Source organism: Salvelinus alpinus, chromosome 19 (assembly GCF_045679555.1).
Source record: "Salvelinus alpinus chromosome 19, SLU_Salpinus.1, whole genome shotgun sequence".
NCBI classification, from domain to species: Eukaryota; Metazoa; Chordata; class Actinopteri; order Salmoniformes; family Salmonidae; genus Salvelinus; species Salvelinus alpinus.
This window is the reverse complement of record NC_092104.1, coordinates 49157723-49182847: the sequence shown is the minus strand read 5'-3', so window position 1 is coordinate 49182847 and position 25125 is coordinate 49157723. Positions and strand designations below refer to the sequence as shown.

The window sequence follows — 25125 nt, the reverse complement described above, 5'->3', positions numbered from 1 at the left end:
GAGGTCAGGGGATCGCTGCGTCGCTCTGAACGCTGCCACAGTGCGGCGGCGGCACACCAACGCAGCTGCTCCACCGCCAGCTCCTCGGCAACCATTTACAACCAATGGCTTATGGCTTAGTTCCCTACTAGCTGGCGGGTAGGCTGCTTAGCCACATGCTGTACTGTACCGTGTTGAGAAGCAGTAACCAGAGACCATCCCAGGGAAAACGGGTCACAGAGTGATACAATGGTGTTCTATCCCCTGATATCACATATAAACAGTGAGAACTAGTCATAGCAGGGTACAGTTCTAGTTCTTCCACTGTATTAGCCCACGAATAGACTCCTAGACCATTAGGCTTATGTACCTGTTACCAATACAGCCGCACACTATCAGTTAATGGGGCCATTGTTGCTTTGTTGATGGGTCAAGGCACCAGTTAAGTGAGAGCCCTCTCCTCTCCTGTTCTCTCCTCTCCTCTACATGCACCAGGCTGGAGGGATACAATTAAAAAGCACCTTTAAGGCCCTCTCCAAATAGGGTCCTTTGATGGCTGCTGTATTGACCCCATGTTTATTAGATTGACCCCCTGGCTGGCTGTGATAATGGAGGGGATGGAGGTGGAGGGGTTGGCCAAGGCTGGGATGGTCTATGGCGCGGTCAATCTACTGGACTCTACATGGTTTACCAGGCTAGCCTATGATCGCTGCCTCAGGTCAGATTGACTAGCCTGGCAATCAGTGAGTCAATAACCCCCAGACAGACTAACAGTGTGCTGCTACCTGTGTAGGGCTCAACGCAACAACACACAACCCTGGAAAACAAAGACACAGGCCCGCTCGCACCTCGCATCTATAATTTATATCCAATCTGAAGCACAGGGATCTCTGCTCCTCCGCTTTCTTTCCTCCTCATCCCTCCATTAGAAGTGTTTTTCACATCTTTCCTTTTTCTTTCCGCAGGAGCGATCGACCTCAAACCTGAGCTGAACTTCGGAACGCCGCGAACTGTTCCACCCTATCCCAGCGCCGGGGACAGTGGGAGTGCGTCTCCTTTTCGATATGCAGACGAACCGGGCCCCTCCCGTCGACCGCCGTATAAGCTCCCCCCTGTCTGCGGAAGGAGCGGCCTCCGATGTCTCCCGGCGCCCGGGCCTTGATAGCTAACAGCCTTTTACTGCCTTGGCCCACTCCTCCAGTAACAAATAGAGTGTGTGGAAGCTAATGGATGTTGTCAGTGGTGTGTTCTGAGCGCTGATTTAGAGGGAACCCACCAGCCAGGCTTCTCTCAGAGTTAGCCTGACCGCTGGACTACCTGGGCGAGGAGTACGAGAGGAGGAGGATAGTTAGCGCACTCACGCTACAAATCACATTTATATCCTTAAAAGATATGGAGATCGATTAAATGCCACGGTGTCGTGTGGAAAGTGAATTCTGTCCTGTAAACAGTCTGTGAGAGGACTCGCCTTTTTCCTCCCTCCCCCAGTTTCAGTTGTCGTCTCATACGTAAAAGTTAATTGCCCCACTGATTTCACTGCTCAGGTCACAGGGGCTCGAAATATACTGGTGGAAACTGCAAACCCCTCCCAGATTCATTCGTTTATATTTTACATGACTATTCCGGGTTCATTGTGAAAAAGCAAAAAGTGTTTGTATTATTTGTACTTTTTACCCCCCAATTTTGTGATATCCAATTGGTAGTTACAGTCTTGTCCCATTGCTGCAACTCCCCTACGGACTCGGGAGAGACGAAGGTCGTTAACCCGGAAGCCAGCCGCACAAATGTGTTGGAGGAAACACCGGCCAACTGGCGACCAAAGTCTGCTTGCACAAGCAGTCGCTAGAGCGCGATGGGACAAGGAAATTCTGGCCGCCCTCCCCTCCCCTAACCAGGACGAGGCTAGGCCAATTGTGCACCGTTTCATGGGTCTCCCAGTCACGGACGGCTGTGACACAGCCTGGGATCGAACACAGGGCTGTAGTGATGCCTCAAGTACAGCGATGCAGTGCCTTAGACCGCTGCGCCACTCGGGAGGCCCGCAAAATAAAATGTTGCGCAGAGCCTCATTTTTTTATTCTTCTTGAGATGTGCTGTTTTCATAATGCTGGACATACATTAATATACAGTGCATTTGGAAAGTATTCAGACCCCTTGACTTTTTCCACATTTTGTTACGTTACAGCCTTAATCTAAAGTTGAATAAATCGTTTTTTTCCCCTTATCAATCTACACACAAAACCCCATAATGACAAAGCAAAAACAGGTTTTTAGAAATTTTGGCAGATATATAAAAACTGAAATATTACATTTACATAAGTATTCAGAACCTTTACTCAGTACTTTGTTGAAGCACTTTTGGCAGCGATTACAGCCTGGAGTCTTCTTGGGTATGACGCTACAAGCTTGGCACACCTGTATTTGGGGATTTTCTCCCATTCATTTCTGCAGATTCTCTCAAGCTTTGTCAGGTTGGATGGCGAGCGTTGCAACACAGCTATTTTCAGGTCTCTCCAGAAATGTTCGATCGGGTTCAAGTCCGGGCTCTGGCTGGACCACTCAAGGACATTCAGACTTGTCCCGAAGCCACTCATGCGTTGTATTGGCTGTGTGCTTAGGGTCGTTGTCCTGTTGGAAGGTGAACCTTCGCCACAGTCTGAGGACCTGAGCGCTCTGGCTCAGGTTTTCATCAATGATCTCTCTGTACTTTGCTGCGTTCATCATTCCCTCGATCCTGACTAGTTTCCCAGTCTCTGCCGCTGAAAAACATCCCCACGGATGCTGCCACCACCATGCTTCCCCGTAGGGATGGTGCCAGGGTTCATGAGTTCAATCTTGGTTTCATCAGACCAGAGAATCTTGTTTCTCATGGTCTGAGAGTCCTTTAGGTGCCTTTTGGCAAACTCCAAGCGGGCTGTCATGCCTTTTACTGAGGAGTCGCTTCCATCTGGCCATTCTACCATAAAGGCCTGATTGGTGGAGTGCTGCAGAGATGGTTGTCCTTCTAGAAGGTGCTCCCGTCTCCATAGAGGAATGCTGGAGATCGGGGTCTCGGTCACCTCCCTGACCAAGGCCCTTCTCCCCCCATTGCTCAGTTTCGAAGGGCGGCCAGATGTAGGAAGAGTCGTGGTGGTTCCAAACGTCTTCCATTTAAGAATGAATGAGGCCACTGTGTTCTTGGGGTCCTTCAATGCTGCTGAAATTTGTTGGTACCCTTCCCCAGACCTGTGCCTCGACACAATCCTGTCTCGGAGCTCAAAGGACAATTCCTTCCACCTCATGGTTTTTGCTCTGTCATGCACTGTCAACTGTGGGAGCTTATATAGACAGGTGTGCGCCTTTCCAAATCATGTCTAATCCATTGAATTTACCACAGGTGGACTACAATCAAGTTGTAGAAACATCTCAAGGATGATCGATGGAAATAGGATGTACTATCGTTTAAAAAATATTTAATAAATGAGCAAACATTTCTAAAAACCTGTTTTTGCCCAGTCATTATGGGGTATTATGTAGATTGATGAGGATAAAAAAAAAAAAATGTAATCCATTGTAGAATAAGGCTGTAACGTAATTAAATATGGAAAGGGGGAAGGGGTCTGAATACTTTCCGAATGCACTTCATGTGTACTATATTAATATAATCCCCTCCAAGCCTCTCTATTGGTTGTCCTGTGTTCTTTCACCCCTCCAAGCCTCTCTATTGGTTGTGCTCTGTTCTCCTCTCTCATTACGGCCTGTGACAGACAGCGCCAACAGATGCAGTCTATTTGATCCTAGATGCTTAGCCTCCCCTGTCACAGCCACTGGATCCCTCTCAGAGTAATTGACTGACTGTTTGATCTCTATGAGACGACACACACACACACACACACACACACACACACACACACACACACACACACACACACACACACACACACACACACACACACACACACACACACACACACACACACACACACACGCAGTGGTGTTATCAGTGGTGTGGGATGAAGTAAGGGAACATGACGTGTGTTTGAGAGGAAAAAGTCCTCCGTAGCTGTGGGCCATGCTTTTTTTCCCCCTTCACCAGTCGCTGCATGCTGTATGTTGTCACAAGTGGTAATCTCCTGTGATAGTTGGGTATTTCAAAACAAACGGTAGGTGACTGAAGAGCCAAAGTAACGCCCCGAGTGATATTCAGAGAGAAAGACAGAATCAAAGCACGCTGGCTATAATTAGTTTTCATCTGTGGTACATTATTTAAAGCCCCGCCACTTAATTGCTTGTGTACTAATGGTCTATTTTATGTGAATCAAACTTTTTTCATAATTCATAATTACATTGATGTGAGCATGAAGGGCCATATATCTCTGCTGCATTTATTACAGAAAAACATATGTATATTCAGCATGAGTCTGTGAGGCACCGTACATCTAATGTTTTCGGTAGTTTTGGAACAAATTGATTTCATTTTGTACATTTAAAAGCTTAATCATTTCCCTAGACATTGAAATATATTTAATATTTAATCGACCAGGACTTCACAAGATAAATACATGCAATGGTCATTACCGGAAATTAGGTTAATAGAATTTCAAACTCTTATTTAATATTCTGCAAGTCAATGTTAAACTTTTTGTTGTTGTTGACAAATCTATCAAACTACGAGTATCATTTTCTTGAGTGCATTGTTATAATGCACTTATCAAAGGTCATCTAAGCTGTTTCTATCCAGTCTGGACATTGAACGTACTGACATGTAGCGAGGGGCAGCTATTCTGTAACACTATCTCACAGTGTGTTTGTGGAAACTATCTATTGCACAGATCAACGATGGGGAATCGCTATCTGTGTCCTGCTTGTTAGACGATCGGATATCCACTCCTGAAGCGGGCTGTTATTAGTTTATCTGCCGCGCGGGGTGAGTGGGGCCGCTGAGTCCACCCCGGCCATTTTGTCTGCCTGTCAGAGGGCCCCGATGTGTCACTGCCAGAGGAAGAGGTCAAACGAAGTCAAAGCAGGTGCCAGGGTCACTCAGCTCGCCTGCACAACTTTCCCCCTACTCACAGAGCACGAAAACAAGGCTACGGTCAAACAACTGTTGATTTCAATCTAAATGTGGGACTTCACCCTGCCCCCATTTCACCATTTGATTAACTCCTTCCAGACAAAGGAGACACGGTGAAGTCAGATTTAATCATGACGACATATTTGTCATTCCCTGTAACCCCACTGTGTTTAGTTTTATTTTAATCAAATCAATAGATTAATCCAATTCACATCCACACAAACAGGAGAAAAAAAACCACACACAACCGACACAATTTACAGAAACACACAGCATTTCATTAAAACAGCACTACCACTGCCATTTTAATGCGATTCAATTTTTATGATTACCGGTAAGTGGGGTCTGTCTGTTTTCTCTATCTCTCTCGTACTGTTTTTAATTACTTTCCTTATTATTGTGTGTTGTTGTTGGAGAAAACAAGGCAAAACTCATTCCACATCCCTAGATGAGGAACCTGAATGACTAGCTCGGGGGGTTTGCAGAGGGAACTTGATATTTACTTTAAAAGAGAGAGATTTCAACATTAACTTGTTGAAATAGTCTCTTCATTTCTGTTCATATTATTCAAACCATCACTTGGGAGACCAGAGGGGCCAAATAATGGATGACCAGCCCATACCACACACACACACAGACACACCTACTCTCTCTCCCCTCACCCTGCCCAGAGACAGAGTGCTTTTTTATTTTAAAGTGAATGACTGGCCTTGGCTGCCATAAAGGACCCTGCTTTTATATACTTGGAGGAGAGTATTTACAAGATAACCCGAGCCCAAGGACAGCGCAAGCTATTGGATACGAGTGTCTGACTCTCCAGTGTCCCGTTCGGTAAAATCGAAGCCAAAACATGCACCCACTCCGACAACACCTCTCAATGTCAGCGGGCTTCTCTCTCCAGGGTCGCAGTGTGCATCAGAGACATGGGCCCCCACTGTAGAGGGCCTTCAGAGACATCTTCCCCTCTACAAAATGAACTGTTTTAATAAATATCTGAATTAGTTTTCATCTAAAGATATTTTACCTGCATTCATACACATTCCTATTTGTTCTTTGTCTTCAAATTTATGAAGGCTATTGAGAATATGAATTATTTTTTGAATATAATTATAATTTTTCTTTGTCTGCTGAAAAAAACTATTTCACAGCCTTATTGCAATTAGAGTAGGAATAAAGGCAATATCCTTTCAATGTATCCTTTCCAATAACATTCTATGGCCTATTGTTGGTAAGTAGGGATGAAGCCCTGCTTAAAACTCTTTCTACATGCATATCTGTCGACACTTCTCTACCATACAGTGGGGTCCGGAATTATAAGGATGAGAAGAATCTCCAAAAATGAAGAAAAACCCTGGAATGAGTAGGTGTCCAAACTTGACACACCTACTCATTCAAGGGTTTTTCTTTATTTTTGACTATTTTCTACATTGTAGAATAATAGTGAAGACATCAAAAACTATGAAATAACACATATGGAATCATGTAGTAACCCAAAAAGTGTTATAATATATTTATAATAAATATATTTTAGATTTGACATTCTTCAAAGTAGCCACCCTTTGCATTGATGACAGCTTTGCACACTCTTGGCGTTCTCTCAATCAGCTTCATGAGGTAGTCACCTGGAATGCATTTCAGTTAACAGGTGGACCTTGTTAAAAACGTATTTGTGGAATTTCTTTCCTTCTTAATGCATTTAAGCCAATCAGTTGTGCTGTGACAAGGTAGGGTTGGTATACAGAAGATAGCCCTATTTGGTAAAAGACCAAGTCCATATTATGGCAAGAACAGCTCAAATAAGCAAAGAGAAACAACACTCCATCATTACTTTAAGACATGAAGGTCAGTCAATGCGGAAAATTTCAAGAACTTTGAAAGTTTCTTCAAGTGCAGTCGCAAAAACCATCAAGCGCTATGATGAAATTGGCTCTGATGACGACCGCCAGAGGACAGTAAGACCCAGAGTTACCTGTGCTGCAGAGGATAAGTTCATTAGAGTTAACGGCACCTCAGATTGCAGCCCAAATAAATGCTTCACAGAGTTCAAGTAACAGACACATCTCAACATCAACTGTTCAGAGGAGACTGTGTGAATCAAGCCTTTATGGTTGAATTACTGCAAAGAAACCACTACTAAGAAGAAGAGACTTGCTTGGCCATTAGACCGGTTGACATTGCTTAGAGATTAGACTGGTGTAAATCTGTTCTTTGATCTGATGAGTCCAAATTTGAGATTTCTGGTTCCAACAGCTCTGTCTCTGTGAGACGCAGAGTCGGTGAGCGGATGATCTCTGCATGTGTGGTTCCCACAGTGAAGCATGGAGGAGGAGGTGTGATGGCGCTTTGCTGGTGACCCCGTCAGTGATTTATTTAGAGTTCAAGGCACACTTAACCAACATGCCCACCACAGCATTCTGCAGCGATACGCCATCCCATCTGGTTTGCGCTTAGTGGGACTATCATTTGTTTTTCAACAGGACAATGACCCAACAAACCTCCAGGCTGTGTAAGGGCTAGTTGACCAAGAAGGAGAGTGATGGAGTGCTGCATCAGATGACCTGGCCTCCACAATCACCCGACCTCAACCTAATTGAGATGGTTTGGGATGAGTTGGACCGCAGAGTGAAAGAAAAGCAGCCAACAAGTGCTCATGATATGTGGGAACTCCATCAAGACTGTTGGAAAAGCATTATCATGAAGCTGGTTGAGAGAATGCATACAATATACAGTAGCTCAGTATTTGTATGATTTATTTCATACAGTATTTTTCCCTTATCTTTATCAAGGGATTCAATAATTCTGGACGCTACTGTATATTCCATACAGGACATTCTAACTAGGAACCCACCAACGAGGCTTCAATTAAAAACGGATAAATGAAAGACTTCAGCATCTCTTTCACGTTCATATTCCGTGAGATCAAGGTCACAATATTTTGCTCAGAGAAAAAAAAGCTTGTGAAATGGTGTACATTTCCTGAATGTTTTATGACTGTAAAGGTGGGGCGCCGCGCACGTGCATGTGCCGTAGAAGTTCGATTCTCGTCTTCTAATGGTAAAAGATCGTTAAATAAGTTATTTGATCTAATATCACAGTTGCAAGATGTTCACTTTAGAAGTTAGTATGTATGGCACGCACATGAAGTAATACCGTTGATTAATATCAGTTAATATCAAGCAGGTTTTGATATTTGATTGGGAGGTTAGCGACATGTTATGTTTTGCTTTCAGCGTGGTTGAACTTATTTCAAATAGAACTGTACTGCTCAAATTGAAAAACAAGTGACATGAACTATTCTATTCCTTGAATTGTGAACATGTATCAATGGAACACAGTGCATATCTAATCATAGAATCATTTATCAAACACTAATTATGGGGTTAAATTCCCGCCTGAACAGGATATCCGATCGTCTAACAAGCAGGACACAGAGATTTGACAGAAGTCAGTCTGTGTACAAAATGTGTGTGTACGTGTGTGTACTTAGATTAGTAGAGTGTACGAGAGAGCCAGTCCCCAGCGCCACGTAGACTTCGCTCTTTGTTTGATCTGGATCGTCATTGGTGGGGATTTCAATGGTAAACACTCTGGATCCACTAGCTCGCCTGACACAGTTTTGTTTTTGGCCCATTGAGGGGGAATGGAGAGCATCTGTTTCCATGGCCAGCCCTAGTGTGCCTCTAAAGGGAGGCCCACAAAGCCTGTCCATTAGCAGGAGTACACACCCCCTCGTCAGGGCCGGGGTCATGGTGGAGCCCCACACAACCCTGCCAAACACACATGCACACACACTCGCATATATGCACGTATGCGCACGCACACACACACACACCTTCCTTCGCTCTTAAACATAATGAGCTATCCAACATACACACAGTGAGGGTTGAGCCCCAGACAATCTCAACCTGCACTCTCACTACAACCCCCCCCCTCACTTAAACACAAAACACTCACCCTTCCCACACAGACTCTCTCATACACACACACACACACACAACCTCTGCTCTACTTTGACAAAATACGAAGGAGCACACACACACAGACACGCAAGAAAGCACACGCACACGCGCTCACACAGACACACACACCTCCCTAGTGCTTAAAGACAATGCCTTCAGAGACCCTCACAGCACCCCTCACTACACTTCAGTATAATGCCTTGACAGACAGACAGACAGACAGACACTCTCACACACACAGACTCTCTCACACACACACACACACACACAGACTCTCTCACACACACAACCTCTGCTCTACTTTGACACATTACGAGGGAGCACACACACACAGACACGCATGAAAGCATGCACACACACACACACACACACACACACACACACACACACACACACACACACACACACACACACACACACACACACACACACACACACACACACACACAGACACACACACACACCTCCCTAGTGCTTAAAGACAATGCCTTCAGAGACCCTCACAGCACCCCTCACCACACTTCAGTATAATGCCTTGACAAACAGACAGACAGACGGACAGACAGACAGGCACGCACGCACACAGACATACACAGAGCTCCTGGGTTGCCTCAGTACTAACAGTGAGACACCCAGGGCCCGCTGGGGCTCAGGTAAGATGGCGAGCTGACAGACAGTGAGCTCAGCGCCGCTCCCACACGTTACCACGTCTAACCCCAATGGGGCCCAGCTGCTACAATTAAAACACTACTCGCTTGCCTACCGCAGGCAGCTTCTCAATACTTAGCAACTCCCCGATGCACAAGCCACATACACATACACCTCTGAATACAAAAACACACACACACAGAGGCTACACAAAATGACCTGTATGGAGTGTGTGAGAGAAGGTTTGTGTTTGTGTGTAAGGGGTGTCACCCTTACCTTGGGCAAGCACTCACAAGAGGACAGCCTCTTCAATATAGCTCTTATCTGTGTGTGGGTGTGTGTGTACGTTGCCAGGTCACACGTGACAAAAGTCAGTATCCGACATCCTGACAGGTTGCATCACTGCCTGGTATGGCAACTGCTCGGCCTCCGACCGCAAGGCACTACAGAGGGTAGTGCGTACGGCCCAGTACATCACTGGGGCCAAGCTTCCTACCATCCAGGACCTCTTTACCAGGTGGTGTCAGAGGAAGGACCTAAAAATTGTCAGACTCCAGCCACCCTATGGACTGTCATGGACTGTTCTCTCTGCTACCGCACGGCAAGCGGTAACGGAGTGCCAAGTCTAGGTCCAAAAGGCTTCTTATCAGCTTCTACCCACAAGCCATAAGACTCCTGAACAGCTAATCAAAGGGTTACCCAGACCCCTCTTTTACGCTGCTGCTACTCTCTGTTTATTATCCATGCATAGTCACTTTAACTCTACCTACATGTACATATTACCTTAATTACCTAGACTAACCTGTGTCCCCGCACATTGACTCTGTACCGGTACCCCCTGTATAAAGCCTCGCTATTGTTATTTTACTGCTGCTGTTTAATTATTTGTTATTTTCAATTTTTTACTTAACACTTTTTTTTCTTAAAACTTCTTAAAGCATTGTTGGTTAAGGACTTAAGGGTAAGGTCTACACCTGTTGTATTTGGCGCATGGGACAAATAAAATTGGATTTGATCCATGTCTGAGGACGTGGAAACCGGCCACTTTTTAAAAATGTCACCTTTATTTAACCAGGTAGGCTAGTTGAGAACAAGTTCTCATTTACAACTGGTGCCTGGCAAAGATAAAGCAAAGCAGTGGGACATAAACAACAACACAGAGTTACACATGGAATAAACAAACATACAGTCAATAACACAATAGAAAAAGTCTATATATAGTGTGTGCAAAAGAGGTAAGATAAGGGCAATAAATAGGCCATGGTGGCGAAGTAATTACAATTAAACACTGGAATGGTAGATGTGCAGAAGATGAATGTCCAAGTAGAGATACTGGGGTGCAAAGGAGCAAAAAATTAATAAAAATAACAGTATGGGGATGAGGTAGTTGGATGGGCTATTTACAGATGTACAGGTGCAGTGATCTGTGAGCTGCTCTGACAGCTGTTTTTTAAAGTTAGTGAGGGCGATATGAGTCTCCAGCTTCAGTGATTTTTGCAATTTGTTCCAGTCATTGGCAGCAGAGAACTGGAAGGAAAGGCGGCCAAAGGAGGAATTGGCTTTGAGGGTGACCAGTGAAATATACCTGCTGGAGCGCGTGCTATGGGTGGGTGGTGCTATGATGACCAGTGAGCTGAGATAAGGCGGGGCTTTACCTAGCAAAGACTTATAGATGACTTGGAGCCAGTGGGCTTGGCGATGAATATGAAGCGAGGGCCAGCCAACGAGAGCATTGGTGGGTAGTGTATGGGGCTTTGGTGACAAAATGGACTGCATCCAATTTGCTGAGTAGAGTGTTGGAGGCTATTTTGTAAATGACATCGCCGAAGTCGAAGCTCTTCTCGCAGGATAGTCAGTTTTTGTCAGCATCGGTTTTTGCCAGTATGTTTGGCAGCGTGAGTGAAGGATGCTTTGTTTTGCGAAATAGGAAGCCCATTCTATATTTAACTTTGGATTGGAGACACACTGAACTCTATCTGAGAAGTAGTTGGTGAACCAGGCGAGGCAGTCATTTGAGAAACCAAGGCTGTTGAGTCTACCGACCAGGTCGATGTATTCATCGACCGCCTAGGCCAGGTCGATGAATACAGCTGCACAATAATGTCTCTTATCGATGGCGGTTATGATATTGCTTAGGACCTTGAGCGTGGCTGAGGTGCACCCATGACCAGCTCGGAAACCAGATTGCAAAGCGGAGAAGGTACGGTGGGATTCGAAATGGTCGGTGATCTGTTTGTTAACGTGGCTTTCGAATACCTTAGATATAGGTCTGATATAGGATAGGTCTGATATAGGATAGATATACAGTGGGGAGAACAAGTATTTGATACACTGCTGATTTTGCAGGTTTTCCTACTTACAAAGCATGTAGAGGTCTGTAATTTTTTATCATAGGTACACTTCAACTGTGAGAGACGGAATCTAAAACAAAAATCCAGAAAATCACATTGTATGATTTTTAAGTAATTAATTTGCATTTTATTGCATGACATAAGTATTTGATCACCTACCAACCAGTAAGAATTCCGGCTCTCACAGACCTGTTAGTTTTTCTTTAAGAAGCCCTCCTGTTCTCCACTCATTACCTGTATTAACTGCACCTGTTTGAACTCGTTACCTGTATAAAAGACACCTGTCCACACACTCTGAAGCCTTCTTCACAACAATTTAACCGCTCTCCTTGAAGTTCTTGATGATCCGATAAATGGTTGGTTTAGGTGCAATCTTACTGGCAGCAATATCCTTGCTTGTGAAGCCCTTTTTGTGCAAAGCAATGATGACGGCACGTGTTTCCTTGCAGGTAACCATGTTTGACAGAGGAAGAACAATGATTCCAAGCACAACCCTCCTTTTGAAGCTTCCAGTCTGTTATTTGAACTCATTCAGCATGACAGAGTGATCTCCAGCCTTGTCCTCGTCAACACTCACACCTGTGTTAACGAGAGAATCACTGACATGATGTCAGCTGGTCCTTTTGTGGCAGGGCTGAAATGCAGTGGAAATGTTTTTTGGGGGATTCAGTTAATTTTCATGGCAAAGAGGGACTTTGAAATTAATTGCAATTCATCTGATCACTCTTCATAACATTATGGAGTATATGCAAATTGACATCATACAAACTGAGGCAGCAGAATTTGTGAAAATGTATATTTGTGTCATTCTCAAAACTTTTGGCCACGACTGTACTACAGACAGTACACACCTGCTAATGTATGAAGCCACACTTCACATGGGGGTGGAGAGGGGTAGCGTGACCTGGCATTAGAGCTCTTATCTGGGGGGGGGGGGGGGGGGGGTGAGATAGGCTGGAGTGGGCGGAGAGGGGTGGGGTGGCTCTGAAATAGATCACTTAAGGGGAACAAAGTGTAATTAATGTGTGACCACAGATAAGAGGGCCCTGGCCCTATCTGGGAATGTGCTAATGGAGTTCACGCACACACTCAGCGAGAACAGTGTGCGTGTGGAAGACAAACAGGGCGACCGGGTCAACACGGCCCTCTTCCGTGACCAACATCTGCGGTCGTCGGGAGCAGCGGAAACCAACGGAACACACTGTTAACACGCTACACAGCAACCCGCCAAGTACGCTGGCTTCTACCCACGCACACGCACACACACACACCCACCCTAGACCCAGACACACACATCAAAACATGAGTGATGTTATGAAACTGAGCGTGGCGGCAGGTCTTCAAATGGAAGTGGACGTGGCTGTTTACTAGACAGGAGGAGGTGGAGGAAGTGGAACGGTCCAGTTAGGGTCAACCCATGGTGACCGAGGGGGCTCAGACTGACAGAGACTTCACTCCAGCTTCCCGTCTGCGTGTGTCCCTGCGTCAGGGGACACCGCCTGGAGCCAGGGGGCCTGGAGGTGGAGGGGACCTGGGAGCGGGGTTATGGAGGGGGTAGAGGCGCCCACGTGTGCTGGGACAGTGATATGGCCCAGTGATGGACGGGCTTGTGTAAGGAGGATTTCCCCTGTTTGTTTGAGCCGCGTCTCATTCAGACAGCAGCAGTCTGGCTCCAGGAATTCTTTATGGGTGTTTGTAATGTAATATGTGTGTGTGTGTGTGTGTGTGTGTGTGTGTGTGTGTGTGTGTGTGTGTATGTGTGTGTGTGTGTGTGTGTGTGTGTGTGTGTGTGTGTGTGTTAGTATGAGGGAGTCACAAGTGGAGTAGGCCGGGCGTCTGGGGGTCGGCAATAGCTGTGTGTGTGACTCAGCGTCAAAGACCCGTGGGCCATCAGCTTGGTCTCACTGTCTGACGTGCCAAGGCCACAGTGACACATCTCATGACCAGCTAACCTGAGTGAGATTGGTGGTTGAGCTGCTCGGGTAGTGAATTCTGAACTACACTAAACGGAACATTTAATGAATACAGTCCTCATCGACATCGATCGGACCCCAACCTCGGTGTGTGTGTCGGTTTGAGCCCATGAGCACATCGCAGATGTGTGTTTACGTTCAAGTTGTGTTTGTGATGTCTGTGGGGTCATGTTTTGTGTGAGTGTGTGTGTGCGTGAGAGACCTGTGTGTGACCTGTGCTATGTACTCTACCGTGGTGAAGCGTAGCGGGCGTCAGGGGGGGCTGAGGGAGGGAGAGAAGATTGATCTATCAGAGCAGCATCAGAGAGCCCAGCCACAGCTCCACATAAAACCAAACCCCGTCCTCTGCAAGCACCCTATCTCCACTTTGTCCTTGGCCTGTCTGGATACCACTGGAGGCCAGCATGATTTGAGAGAACAAGAGAGAACAAGAGAGAGAGAGAACAAGAGAGAGAGAGAACAAGAGAGAGAGAGAGAGGGCGAGAGAAAGGGGAGAGGGGGAGCAGGAGAGAGGAAGAAAGGGTAGGACAGAGGGAGGGAGAGGTAGAGAAAGAGGCGCCCCTCCACGTCATCTGAAGAGATAACTCCCTCTCCAGAGCTTCTTTTCTCTCGCTATCACTTTCCCAGGCAGCGCTACGACATGTGGCCTCAAGTGTGTGCGCGCGTGTGTGGTGTTTGAGTGACAGAGAGTAAAATACTTGGGCATGCCGTGTATCGCGTGTAGGAAAATAAGGGAAATATTTACTACTCCTAATTAGAAGAGATATTCACTTTTGTTCACGTCTACTATATACATCATATACATCGGTGTCAGAGGAAGGCCCTCAAAATTGTCAAAGACTCCAGCCACCCCAGTCATAGACTGTTCTCTCTGTTGCCGCACGGCAAGAGGTACCGACGCACAAAGTCTGGAACAAACAGGACCCTGAACACCTTCTACCTCCAAGCCAAAAGACTGCTAAATAGTTAGTTAAACAGTTAACCAAATAGCAACCTGGACTACCTGCATTGACCCTTTCTGCGCTAACTTTTTGGACTCATCAGATACGCTGCTGCTACTGTTTATTATCTGTCACTTTATTCCTAGTTACTGTATATGTAAATATCTACCACCATTATCTCGTACCCCTGCACATCGATTCAGTACTGTATATACAGCCAAGTTATAGTTACTCATTGTGTATCGATTATTACTTTTATTATTACGTCTTTTACTTTCTTATAAGTTCTCTTTTTTTCTCCACTCTGAATTGTTGGGAAAAATGTCCCGTAACTAAGCATTTCACTGTTAGTCTACACCTGTTGTTTACCAAGCGTGTGACAAATACAATGAGATTTGATTTATTTCTGGCCACTGTTAGGAGCCAAACCAATCCAATTCAACAGAAACTACCAACAGGACCACTAGTCTTGTGATGTTTTAGTCTTGGGAAACGAACCGAAAGCCTGTAACACTGTTGGAAGCAAACCATGGACCATGGAAATAATATAGACCCAGAAATGATATCAGAATACCATCTGACAGGGTTTTAAAAGTACATCTGTAAATTGCAACTGTGGATATTATAGTGCAGCTTGGACTCTCAGATGGAGGTTGGTGGAGAGATGCTCACCACCGGGGAAAAAAAAACAGCAGCTTTTTTTTTTTTATGATTGAAAGTTAACTTTAGGAAAACAAAGTCCTGGGTCAACCGCGGGAACAACGTGGAAAACATGCAAACAAAAACATTCGCAACTAAAAAAGCAGCAAGCAGCCAACGGAATGCCTCTCCTTTGCAGCAAAAACGAACCGCGGGAAGAGTTAACCTTTTGATAAGCAGCTTCCAGCCCCAGCTGTATGCATTTTTCATCGAATGTGAGTCAGAAAGAGAATAATTATATCTCTCCATCTCCCCCTCTCCTTTCTCTCTGAGGCGAAGTGCAGGGTTGTAGCCTGTCTGCTCCCCACACTAACTCCCTGAAATGAAGAAGCACTGATGAGCACAGCAACACAAATGCTAATTCACAACACACATACACACACCAGATGAATAGTGAAATACACGCAAGTATACAGGGATGTTGCTTATTGCCCTGAACCACACCAACAAATGCAAACACGCACACACACACACACACACACACACACACACAAACACACACACACACACACACACACACACACACACACACACACACACACACACACACAGAGAAAGGTCATGAGTGTCCACCCCAGAGTGGCGCCCAGGCCAGAGTGACCTCTGAAGGAGGACACACTATCAGTATACATCCTGGGAAACCCACAGACTAGGACACCAACCCCAACAGGGCTTAAGACCTTATCTGACAGCATCAGCCGACACCATACCCCCCCCCCCCCCCCCCACACACACACACACACGCAATCTGGCCCTGACCCCTGCAGCACTTTGCGATTAATCAAAATTGTATCAGGGATTTGAGGCGTGGGCTACAACAGGCACAGACAGGGGCATACGTGGAGGGGGAGGGAGGGGAGGTCACAGGACATACACTCACCCTCTCAATCCCCTCTCTATCGACTGCAAAGCAGAGAGAGACCTGAGCGGGCAAATGGTAAATAGAATAAAATGATCAATACCGTCTCACTTGTCAGGGGGGAGGGAGCGTCTCAAAAATAAATAAAGTTTTAACCCTGCAGCAGGTCCCATTGATCAGGCCATGTAAAACTGCCCCCTCCCTCCCTCCCTCCCTCCCTCCACCATCTCACCCAGTCGCTCCTCTCTGTCGTGAAACATCAGTCCTCGATAACACTGCCTGGGAAGGACTGACTGCTCGTGTGGGTGCGTGTGTGGGAAAAAAAGTGATCGAGGTGTGCGCGCGTGTTAGGGGGAAGTCCTGCTGAATGATCTTTCAGTTCTTCCATCAGCTTGCTGCATTTGACGCACAAGAAGGAGCGAGAGTCCACGGCAGGGGTCTTCACAACCTTTCGGAACATGAGAGCTGCTTTTAATGTGTCGCAAGCTACTAATTTTTTCTTTATAGCATTCAAATAGGCAGCGTCAGGGAGTCTTGCCCCGCTAATGAACGGACAAGGGTCGTGTTTGTAACACACGACGGAGGAAATCACATTTATTTGGGGAGAGTGAAAAAATATCTTTCCATTCAAGACAGGATAAATATATTGTTTCCGGTGACATGTTTTGTTTCGTTACTTTTTCCTCAACTTATTTCCCTGACTTTATAGCAAGTCAAGCTAGGCTAGGTTGAAGATACCATTGTAGCTAGCGACCTCCACCATATGACCATAAAAACAAAAGTAATTACCATCACAATAAACCTACACAGGAGGCAACAGTCATAAAATAGAAATGGCTTAACAGCCAATGTGTATTATTTTACATTATTAGTAAAATAATACTCACTTTTAGGACTGGCTAATTGTTTCATTGTTGCTAGCAATCCCATAAAGCCATCACCAAAAAACACATATTTTCATCTTCTGTCATTTGTTAACTTTCTATCCCGGACTCTCTCAATCTTTCAAACTATGCGGCATCCGTCTCGTGACGGAGCCTTCAACCGCAAGGGGGCGTTGCGTTTCCACTCCGTTGTGGACGTCCCCACTTAAACGCATGACATCCGGCGCAAAGTAACAGAGTGCTCATGGGTAACGTGCCTGAGGCTTTAGGCCTACTACTGCAGCACGCCATGGCAGAGTTAGCAAAACAATCACCACCCAATTGACACAAATAATCATGATATAGCTCAGCCAGGAAAGCCTACTTTGCGGTTAACATTTAATTGAGAAGGTTTTTGGGGAGTCTTTCCGTCTACCCACAAGACGGTTATCATTAGCATCGCTAACTGGCTACACACAGAGTGATAGACAAACGTGCGCATATTGCTGGGTATTAATTGGCAGATATTGTGTTACGTTTGGCTATGACTCTGTATGTAGCCAGCTAGCGATGCTAATGATAACCGTCTTGTGGGGAGACAGGGTTGGGATGATGTCAATGTGCCTTTGATTGGATAGTAGGACGGAGCATTATGTGTGTGCTTTTGCTTGGCGAGCTACTCATAGGTGGGCTGCAAGCTACTGGTAGCTCGCCATCTACCTGTTGGGAGACCCCTGGTCTACGGCATTATACAACGCAGACTCGTTGCTGTGAGAGCGTCCCAGTCCCAGTCAAATCAGCCCAGCACATTATTACAATGTCAAGAGAAATTCATGACACATTACAGAAAAAATGACTCTTTCAAAGTTAATCAAGGAGAATAGCAAAATTGGTGTGGAAGAGAGAACGAGAGAGAGAGCGAGAGAGGGGAAAAGAGTGAGTGAGAGGGAGAGGAGGAGGGAGGGGAAAAACTACCCTCTGTCATAATTTAAGCGAGCCGCGGTCTCCCACTGCTCTGTTTACAATGTATAATTTATGCCTCCGAGTTCAAACACGGCTTTATCTGCACTCAGCTGCTAAGTGATATGATTTCACTTTTTATAGCTGGGCTATGCCCCTTCTCCACACAGAAACGGGTTGCTCGGATTCTGCACGCCTGCTGAACTGACTTTCAACTGCACAGCCCCCGAGGGCTAAAGTAGCATGTTAAAAACCCCTCCCTCCCTGCCCCCGCCCTCGCCTCCCTAACCGACAAGTAACCCCCCCCCCCCCCCCCACCCTCTCCCTCCCTCCCTCCTCCCCAATCCCGAAAGAAGAGATGGCTGCCTCGTATTTTACAACCGCAAAACTTTTTTTTTGTTGCATTTACGGCCGCTGTGATGGTGGGGGGGGGGGCTGCGACGGCCCGTTTCACGCCCACGTATCTGACCCCCCATCAGGGCCACTCCGGTGACCCCCACGCTGCTGGTGCGTCAGTAATATAGCACTTACAGTAGGTTACCCCACACAGCCCACCGAACCTCCACTCGTGCCCCTCATAGATCCCATCAGTCAACTTAAACACACTGGCACGGTTAAAGAAGGTGACATTTAAGATACGATCGCACTCAGGGGGACTCCTGGACATTAGGGGGACGTTGGGTGTCCCACCGGTCAGACATCTGCCGTCCGTCCTAATGCGTCTCCGGGGCGATTGTCCCAGTGACAGGTTCATATTTGGGGGTGGTAAGGGTCATCGGGTGTCAAGGACGACAGTCCTACGTGGTGAAGACAGTGAACGGGGAAGGGAGGTGAAGTTGACAGTGTAAATGCAGAGCCATTGGATTTATACGGATGAGCTCTTCTAAGGCGTCCGTCTTACCGATGACTCATTCTACAGTATGGACTACAGCAGTCTCGCCCTGTCTGCTTCAACCCAAACGGTTACACATCCACCCCTCTGACCTCTACACCGCTACAGCCCTTCAAACACACTCCTCTCCGCTTTCCCACCTTTTTATCGCACTTTCCCCTCCTCTTACCTATCCCCACTCTCCTCCTCCTCTTCCTCTCTTTTTACTAATTCTCTCCCATCTCCACACTCCTCCTCCCCTCCCCTCTCTCGGTGCTCTTGTCTCCTGCTATCTGCCTGCAGAATGTTTGCGCTAGCAGAAGTATCCCCATTCCTGCTCTAGGGGGAATAGTGTTCTCTCTCGTCTCTCAATCTCCTCTTGTGTGTTTCCCATCCGGTGAACGCTTCTCTTTCCCCCCGGTGAACGAGTGAGCGTACTCAGTCTGCTCTCCCACTAGGGACGCAGCGGTGTGATGTTACAACAGCACAATCCACAGGGATCATCCCTTTATCTATCTATCCCCACACCCCCCTTCCTCTCTCCCTCCCCCTCTGTCCTGACTCCCTGTCCCCGGACTTTCTTCCTCTCTCGGTCTCATACCCACACAATCCATACGTCTCTCTCTCTCTCTAGCTAAATCTCGCTCTCATCCTCTCCCCATTGATCTCTTTCTGAATCTCTTGGTCAGGGTATGAATGGGCAAGAGAGAGAGAGAGAGAGAGAGAGAGAGAGAGAGAGAGAGAGAGAGAGAGAGAGAATCTATTTAAGGAGATATTTAGGTGAGTTGTGATTCAAACTGATGTCAGACTCCAGCTGGTGACAGAAGAGCTAAATGAAATGGACAGTCATTAGGTTACCCTTGATCCGGTCTTCCTCTATCCCCTACCATTCCCAGCAGCCCCAAAACAAAAACACCACTCAGGAAATAAGACGGCCTCTTTCAAACTCTGAATATAATTGAATGTCTTCCATACAATCATGTCAAGAAAATGTTGAATGTGGTTGTTGTGGGGAGACAAGGCGGAGACAGGGGGTTGGTGGAACATTAGATGTTGTCAGAACCTTTTTTGGAACAGCACACTTGACTCACTGATGTTTTAAAATATATAACATTCAGAATGTCTGTAATGATGTGATTTCAAAACCAAATTGCAACAACGCAAAAAGCATTTTCCAATGTTCTGGGAACATTTCCTGTTCGCTGGGTAAAGCCGCAATGCGAATCATGAGGTAAAATATGGGTGAAATACTCTTGACCTGATTTATGCGGGTTTTGTACAATAGCATGGCTATTGTAGTTGGCTATTGTAGTTTTCTGTAGTCTACTTCATTCTTCTCCTGTGTCTACTACTTCTATCCTTTTATAGCTGTGTGTGTGTGTGTGTGTGTGTGTGTCTGTGTGTGTGTGTGTGTGTGTGTGTGACAGCGAGAGATTATGATAACTCTAATTCAAATATATAAATAGTGTTCTTGGCTGAGTGTGAGATACGCATCCGTCCCATTCCCACGAGGACATAGAGGAAGAGAGACAGAAAGGGGAGGGGGACTCAATGGCAGTGTGAAGCAGCAATGGCAATCGCGTGATGTTGCTCACAAAAGACCATTCTGACATGTCTATGTAACATGATCGTCTAGTAACTAAAGTACAGGTATAGGGCATACTGTATAAGCGTAATGCACGCACGCACGCACGCACGCACGCACGCACGCACGCACGCACGCACGCACGCACGCACGCACGCACGCACGCACGCACGCACGCGCACACACACACACACACACACACACACACACACACACACACACACACACACACACACACACACACACACACACACACACACACACACACACACACACACACACACACACACACACACACACACACACACACACTCAGGATGATGACAGGATGATGTTTGTTTGGGTGGAACTCGACCCTGTCTGTGCCCCGGGGCCAGAGCCACACAGGTGTTCCTGGTCCACACCTGGCCCGGGCTGAGCTGGGTACGCTGGGCTTGGCTGTCACCCTCTGAGTAGCTGTCAGACAGGTCACACCTGTGACATGGGAGGCCCAGTCTGTCTGTCTAACAGTCGGTCTGACGACGTAAACACCCACGCAGACGAGTCACGGGCGCTTAATCGCCACTTACTGTCACTCCCGTTTAATACGCTACTCAACGAGTCTCAACCTCCACAACACACAGAGCTGAGGCAACGTGGACGCCGTCCTGAATGAGAATTACCAGCCGTGGAGCTAGTACAGCTTGTGGTTGGGTGTAAGTCTGTGTGTCTTTGCAGGGCGGTACAGAGAGCAGCTTTGCAAGACACGCTCCCATGCACAATTATCAAAGCCAATCACACGGACACATGGGAGCCTGGATTCCTTCCTTGGCCGCCAGGTTGTGCGTGGGGGCTGGGGGGGAGAGGGAGAGAGAGGAAGGGGGGAGAGAGAGGGAGAAAGAGAGAGAGCCCTGTCCGATCCTCACCCAGGCCTGTGCCACCAGGGGCAGCCCATACCGGAGTGCCCAGTGCCCCCCTGTGTCACATCCTGGGAAGACAGGCGGGCAAACGAACAGGCGGGTAGTAGGCATGTTGGGATTGTCCTGCCCTCGACCCGTGAACGCTGGCACAACCCGTTCAGCTGGCAAAAAAAAAAGAGGCCCCGGCGAGAGAAACAGACACAGAGTCGGCATTACCGGCTAATCTCATTAAACAGGCAGTCCTGCCAAGAGCCGGGGTCAGCCAGAGTGCCACGTCACTCAGATCACCTTTGGCACTGCCCCTGACCTGCGGGCATCACTAGGACAGGGACTCTGGCGTGACTTCTGGGCAGTCTGGGGTGTGTAGCGTATAGCTTAGGCTAGCTAAGTCTGGTGGTGAACGTACTGTATGCACTCAGGGTGGATAAGGGACGTAGGATGGTGGGCTAGAGAGAGAGAGAGGGCCGTGATAGAGGGAGGGAGAAAGAGAGAACGCGAGGGAGAGAGAAACTGCTCGAGAAGAAGAAGAGGGGAGAGAGGGGTGAAAAAAGATCAGGCAGGCAGGAAGGATAAGCAGCTTCCTCCCACTGGAGATGAGTTTAATATATTTACAGAGGATTGTATCAGGGTGCCTGCAGTTAAAAGGGCCATCCCTATCCAACAGGGTCATCGACAGTGTGATGTGCCACTGAGAGGGGAAAAGTCTGTCATTGAGCTGGAAAACACACGAACACACGCACAAACAAATAACAAACACACACGAGCGCGCAATGTGCTGGCACACCCATACGGCTTAGAAACAAAGACATTATTAGTCAGTAACAAACACGATCGACAATCTCATGAAGTTGACAGGAGACCCACCAGCAAGACTTTCCGCATGTTACCATCTTCAGAGAGCAGGGGGGGAAAAAAAAATCACTGCACTGTATGATGCATTTACACCTACAATCTCTGCCTTTCAGGGTCACCTCGTGTGAATAGGGCCCAATGGGAAAACAGGGTTGCATTCCCTAGGAACTAAACGGAAGCAAACAGGCCAAAACAGGGAAGGACTAAGCCGAACTCGTCTAAATAAGAAAGGTTTGTTTCCCGGTTGCAAATGTTTTGCTACGCTGTGCACTAATGATTACAACCCAGCTCCTGTAGGTGTAGAGTTGGCTCTGAGTCAAGGTGGGCGTCGTAGCTGTCATCGCCCCCAAGCATCGTGCTGCTACAAGACCAGGTCAACCACATCAGATAATATGCTCTATACAGAGCACCGTCTTCTCGCTAGCCCAACAGCATCTCAGTCTGTGGGATCAAAATGATCCAAAAATGCAATGAAATACGTGTATTTATGCAGTAGATCATGTCCCCATAGTCAAATGAACTCGCAAAATGGTTTTTGAAATTGGTGAAATCAATCAATCAAAATAAATGTCTTTACATCAGCAGTTGCCTCAAGGTGCTTCACAGATATCTAGCCTAGAATCCCAAAGAGCAAGCAATGCAGAGGCAGGAGCACAGTGGCTAGGAAAAACTACTAGAAAGAGAAAGAAGATGCCTATAGAGCAGGTATTCACAAACTGAAATACCCCAGACGCGCAATGCCGTCGGGGGTACGCCAAACAATATATATATATATTTTTTAAATTTTAAACAGTTTGGGTGAGTTTTTTCTCTCGCCTGAGTAGACTCATTTCACTGCCAAAAATAAAATTAAGCCATCTAGTGTTCAGCGAAATAACAACACAATGTCAAATACAGGTAGCCTAGTCAAATAATTAACATCCAATCCCATTAACAGTTACTCTCTCGCGGGAAACTTTCACTCTTGCGCAGACATTTAGAAACGAAACATGACAATTTGAAAAATAATCCACAGGAGTTTTTTTGGGTGAGAATAAAGACGACTTTCGAGTAGTAAGACATGTATCAAAGCAACAGATACCATTAATAAGAAGGGTCTAGAAGCGTTGTGAGCTACCGAGTGGCTAGGACAGGCAAGCCCCAATCTATTGTGGAGGACTTAATTCTTCCTGCTGCCGCGGATATGGCTGGTACAATGCTGGGGGGAAAGGCCAAAAAACTATACAGACAATGCCTTCATCAAACAACATCGTTTCACAACGCATCAATGACATGGCAGGAGATGTTTTGAAACAATTACTGCTTCGCATACAAGCCAATTAATTCTATGCGTTACAGCTGGATGAGTCAACAGGCGTGGCGGGCCTGGCACAGCTCCTGGTATATGTCCGTTACGATTATGGGGGGTCAATTAAGGAAGACATCCTCTTCTACAAACCACTGGAAACCAGGACAACATGAGAGGATACTTTTAAAGTACTGGACAGCTTTGTGACATGAAATGGACTTTGGCGGTCAAGATGTGATGGTGTCTGTACTGATGGTGCAAAAGCCATGACAGGGAGACATAGTGGAGTGGTAATGCGCGTGCAAGCAGTTGCTCCCAACACTACTTGTGTACACTGCAGCCTCCACCGAGACGGTCTTGCTGCCAAGGGAATGCCTGACAGCTTGAAAGACGCTGTGGACACTACAGTGAAAATGGTTAACTTTGTTAAAGCAAGGCCCCTGAACTCTCGTGTATTTTCTGCATTATGCAATGATATGGGCAGTGACCATGTAACGCTTTTACAACATACATAAGTGCACTGGTTATCAAGGGGCAAAGTATTGACACATATTTTGTTTTTTTAAATTGAGAGACAAGCTTAGAGTTTTCTTTACTGATCATAATTTTCACTTGTCTGACCGCTTGCATGATGACGAGTTTCTCACATGACTGGTCAATCTGGGTGATGTTTTTTCTCACCTGAATGATCTGAATCTAGGATTACAGGGACTCTCCGCAACTATATTCAATGTGCGGGACAAAATTGAGGCTATGATTAAGAAGTTGGAGCTCTTCTCTGTCTGCATTAACAAGGACAACACACAGGTGTTTCCATCATTGTATGATTTTTTGTGTGCAAATGAACTCAAGCTCACGGACAATGTCAAATGTGATATAGCGAAGCACCAGATTGAGCTGGGTGCGCAATTACGCAGGTACTTTCCCAAAACGGACGACACAAACGATTGGATTCGTTATCCCTTTCATGCCCTGCCTCCAGTCCACTTACCGATATCTGAACAAGAGAGCCTCATTGAAATTGCAACAAGCGGTTCTGTGAAAATTGAATTTAATCAGAAGCAACTGCCAGGTTTCTGGATTGGGCTGCGCGCTCAGAGTTTCTTGCCTTGGCAAATCGCACTGTTAAGACACTGATGCCCTTTGCAACCACATACCTATGTGAGAGTGGATTCTCAGCCCTCACTGGCATGAAAACTAAATACAGGCAGACTGTGTGTAAAATCATTTAAGACTGAGACTCTCTCCAATACAACCCAACATTGCAGAGTTATGTGCATCCTTTCAAGCACACCCTTCTCATTAACCTGTGGTGAGTTATTCACCATTTTTTGATGAACAGATA

The 25125-nt window shown here is 46.5% G+C and overlaps 1 protein-coding gene across 8 annotated transcripts in view; it reads right to left on the bottom strand.

The window, feature by feature from the left end:
- LOC139545765 (cotranscriptional regulator ARB2A homolog) overlaps positions 1 to 25125 on the bottom strand; it is a 199689-nt gene that overhangs the window by 2676 nt on the left and 171888 nt on the right. Inside the window, exon 11 of one of the 8 annotated variants that reach the window (XM_071353913.1) lies at positions 14195 to 14225. The exons of the other annotated variants lie outside the window; for them this stretch is intronic. Within the exon in view, the coding sequence (XP_071210014.1) occupies positions 14195 to 14225 (31 nt within the window). The remainder of the gene's footprint in view (positions 1 to 14194; positions 14226 to 25125) is intronic. 8 annotated transcript variants of the gene reach the window in all.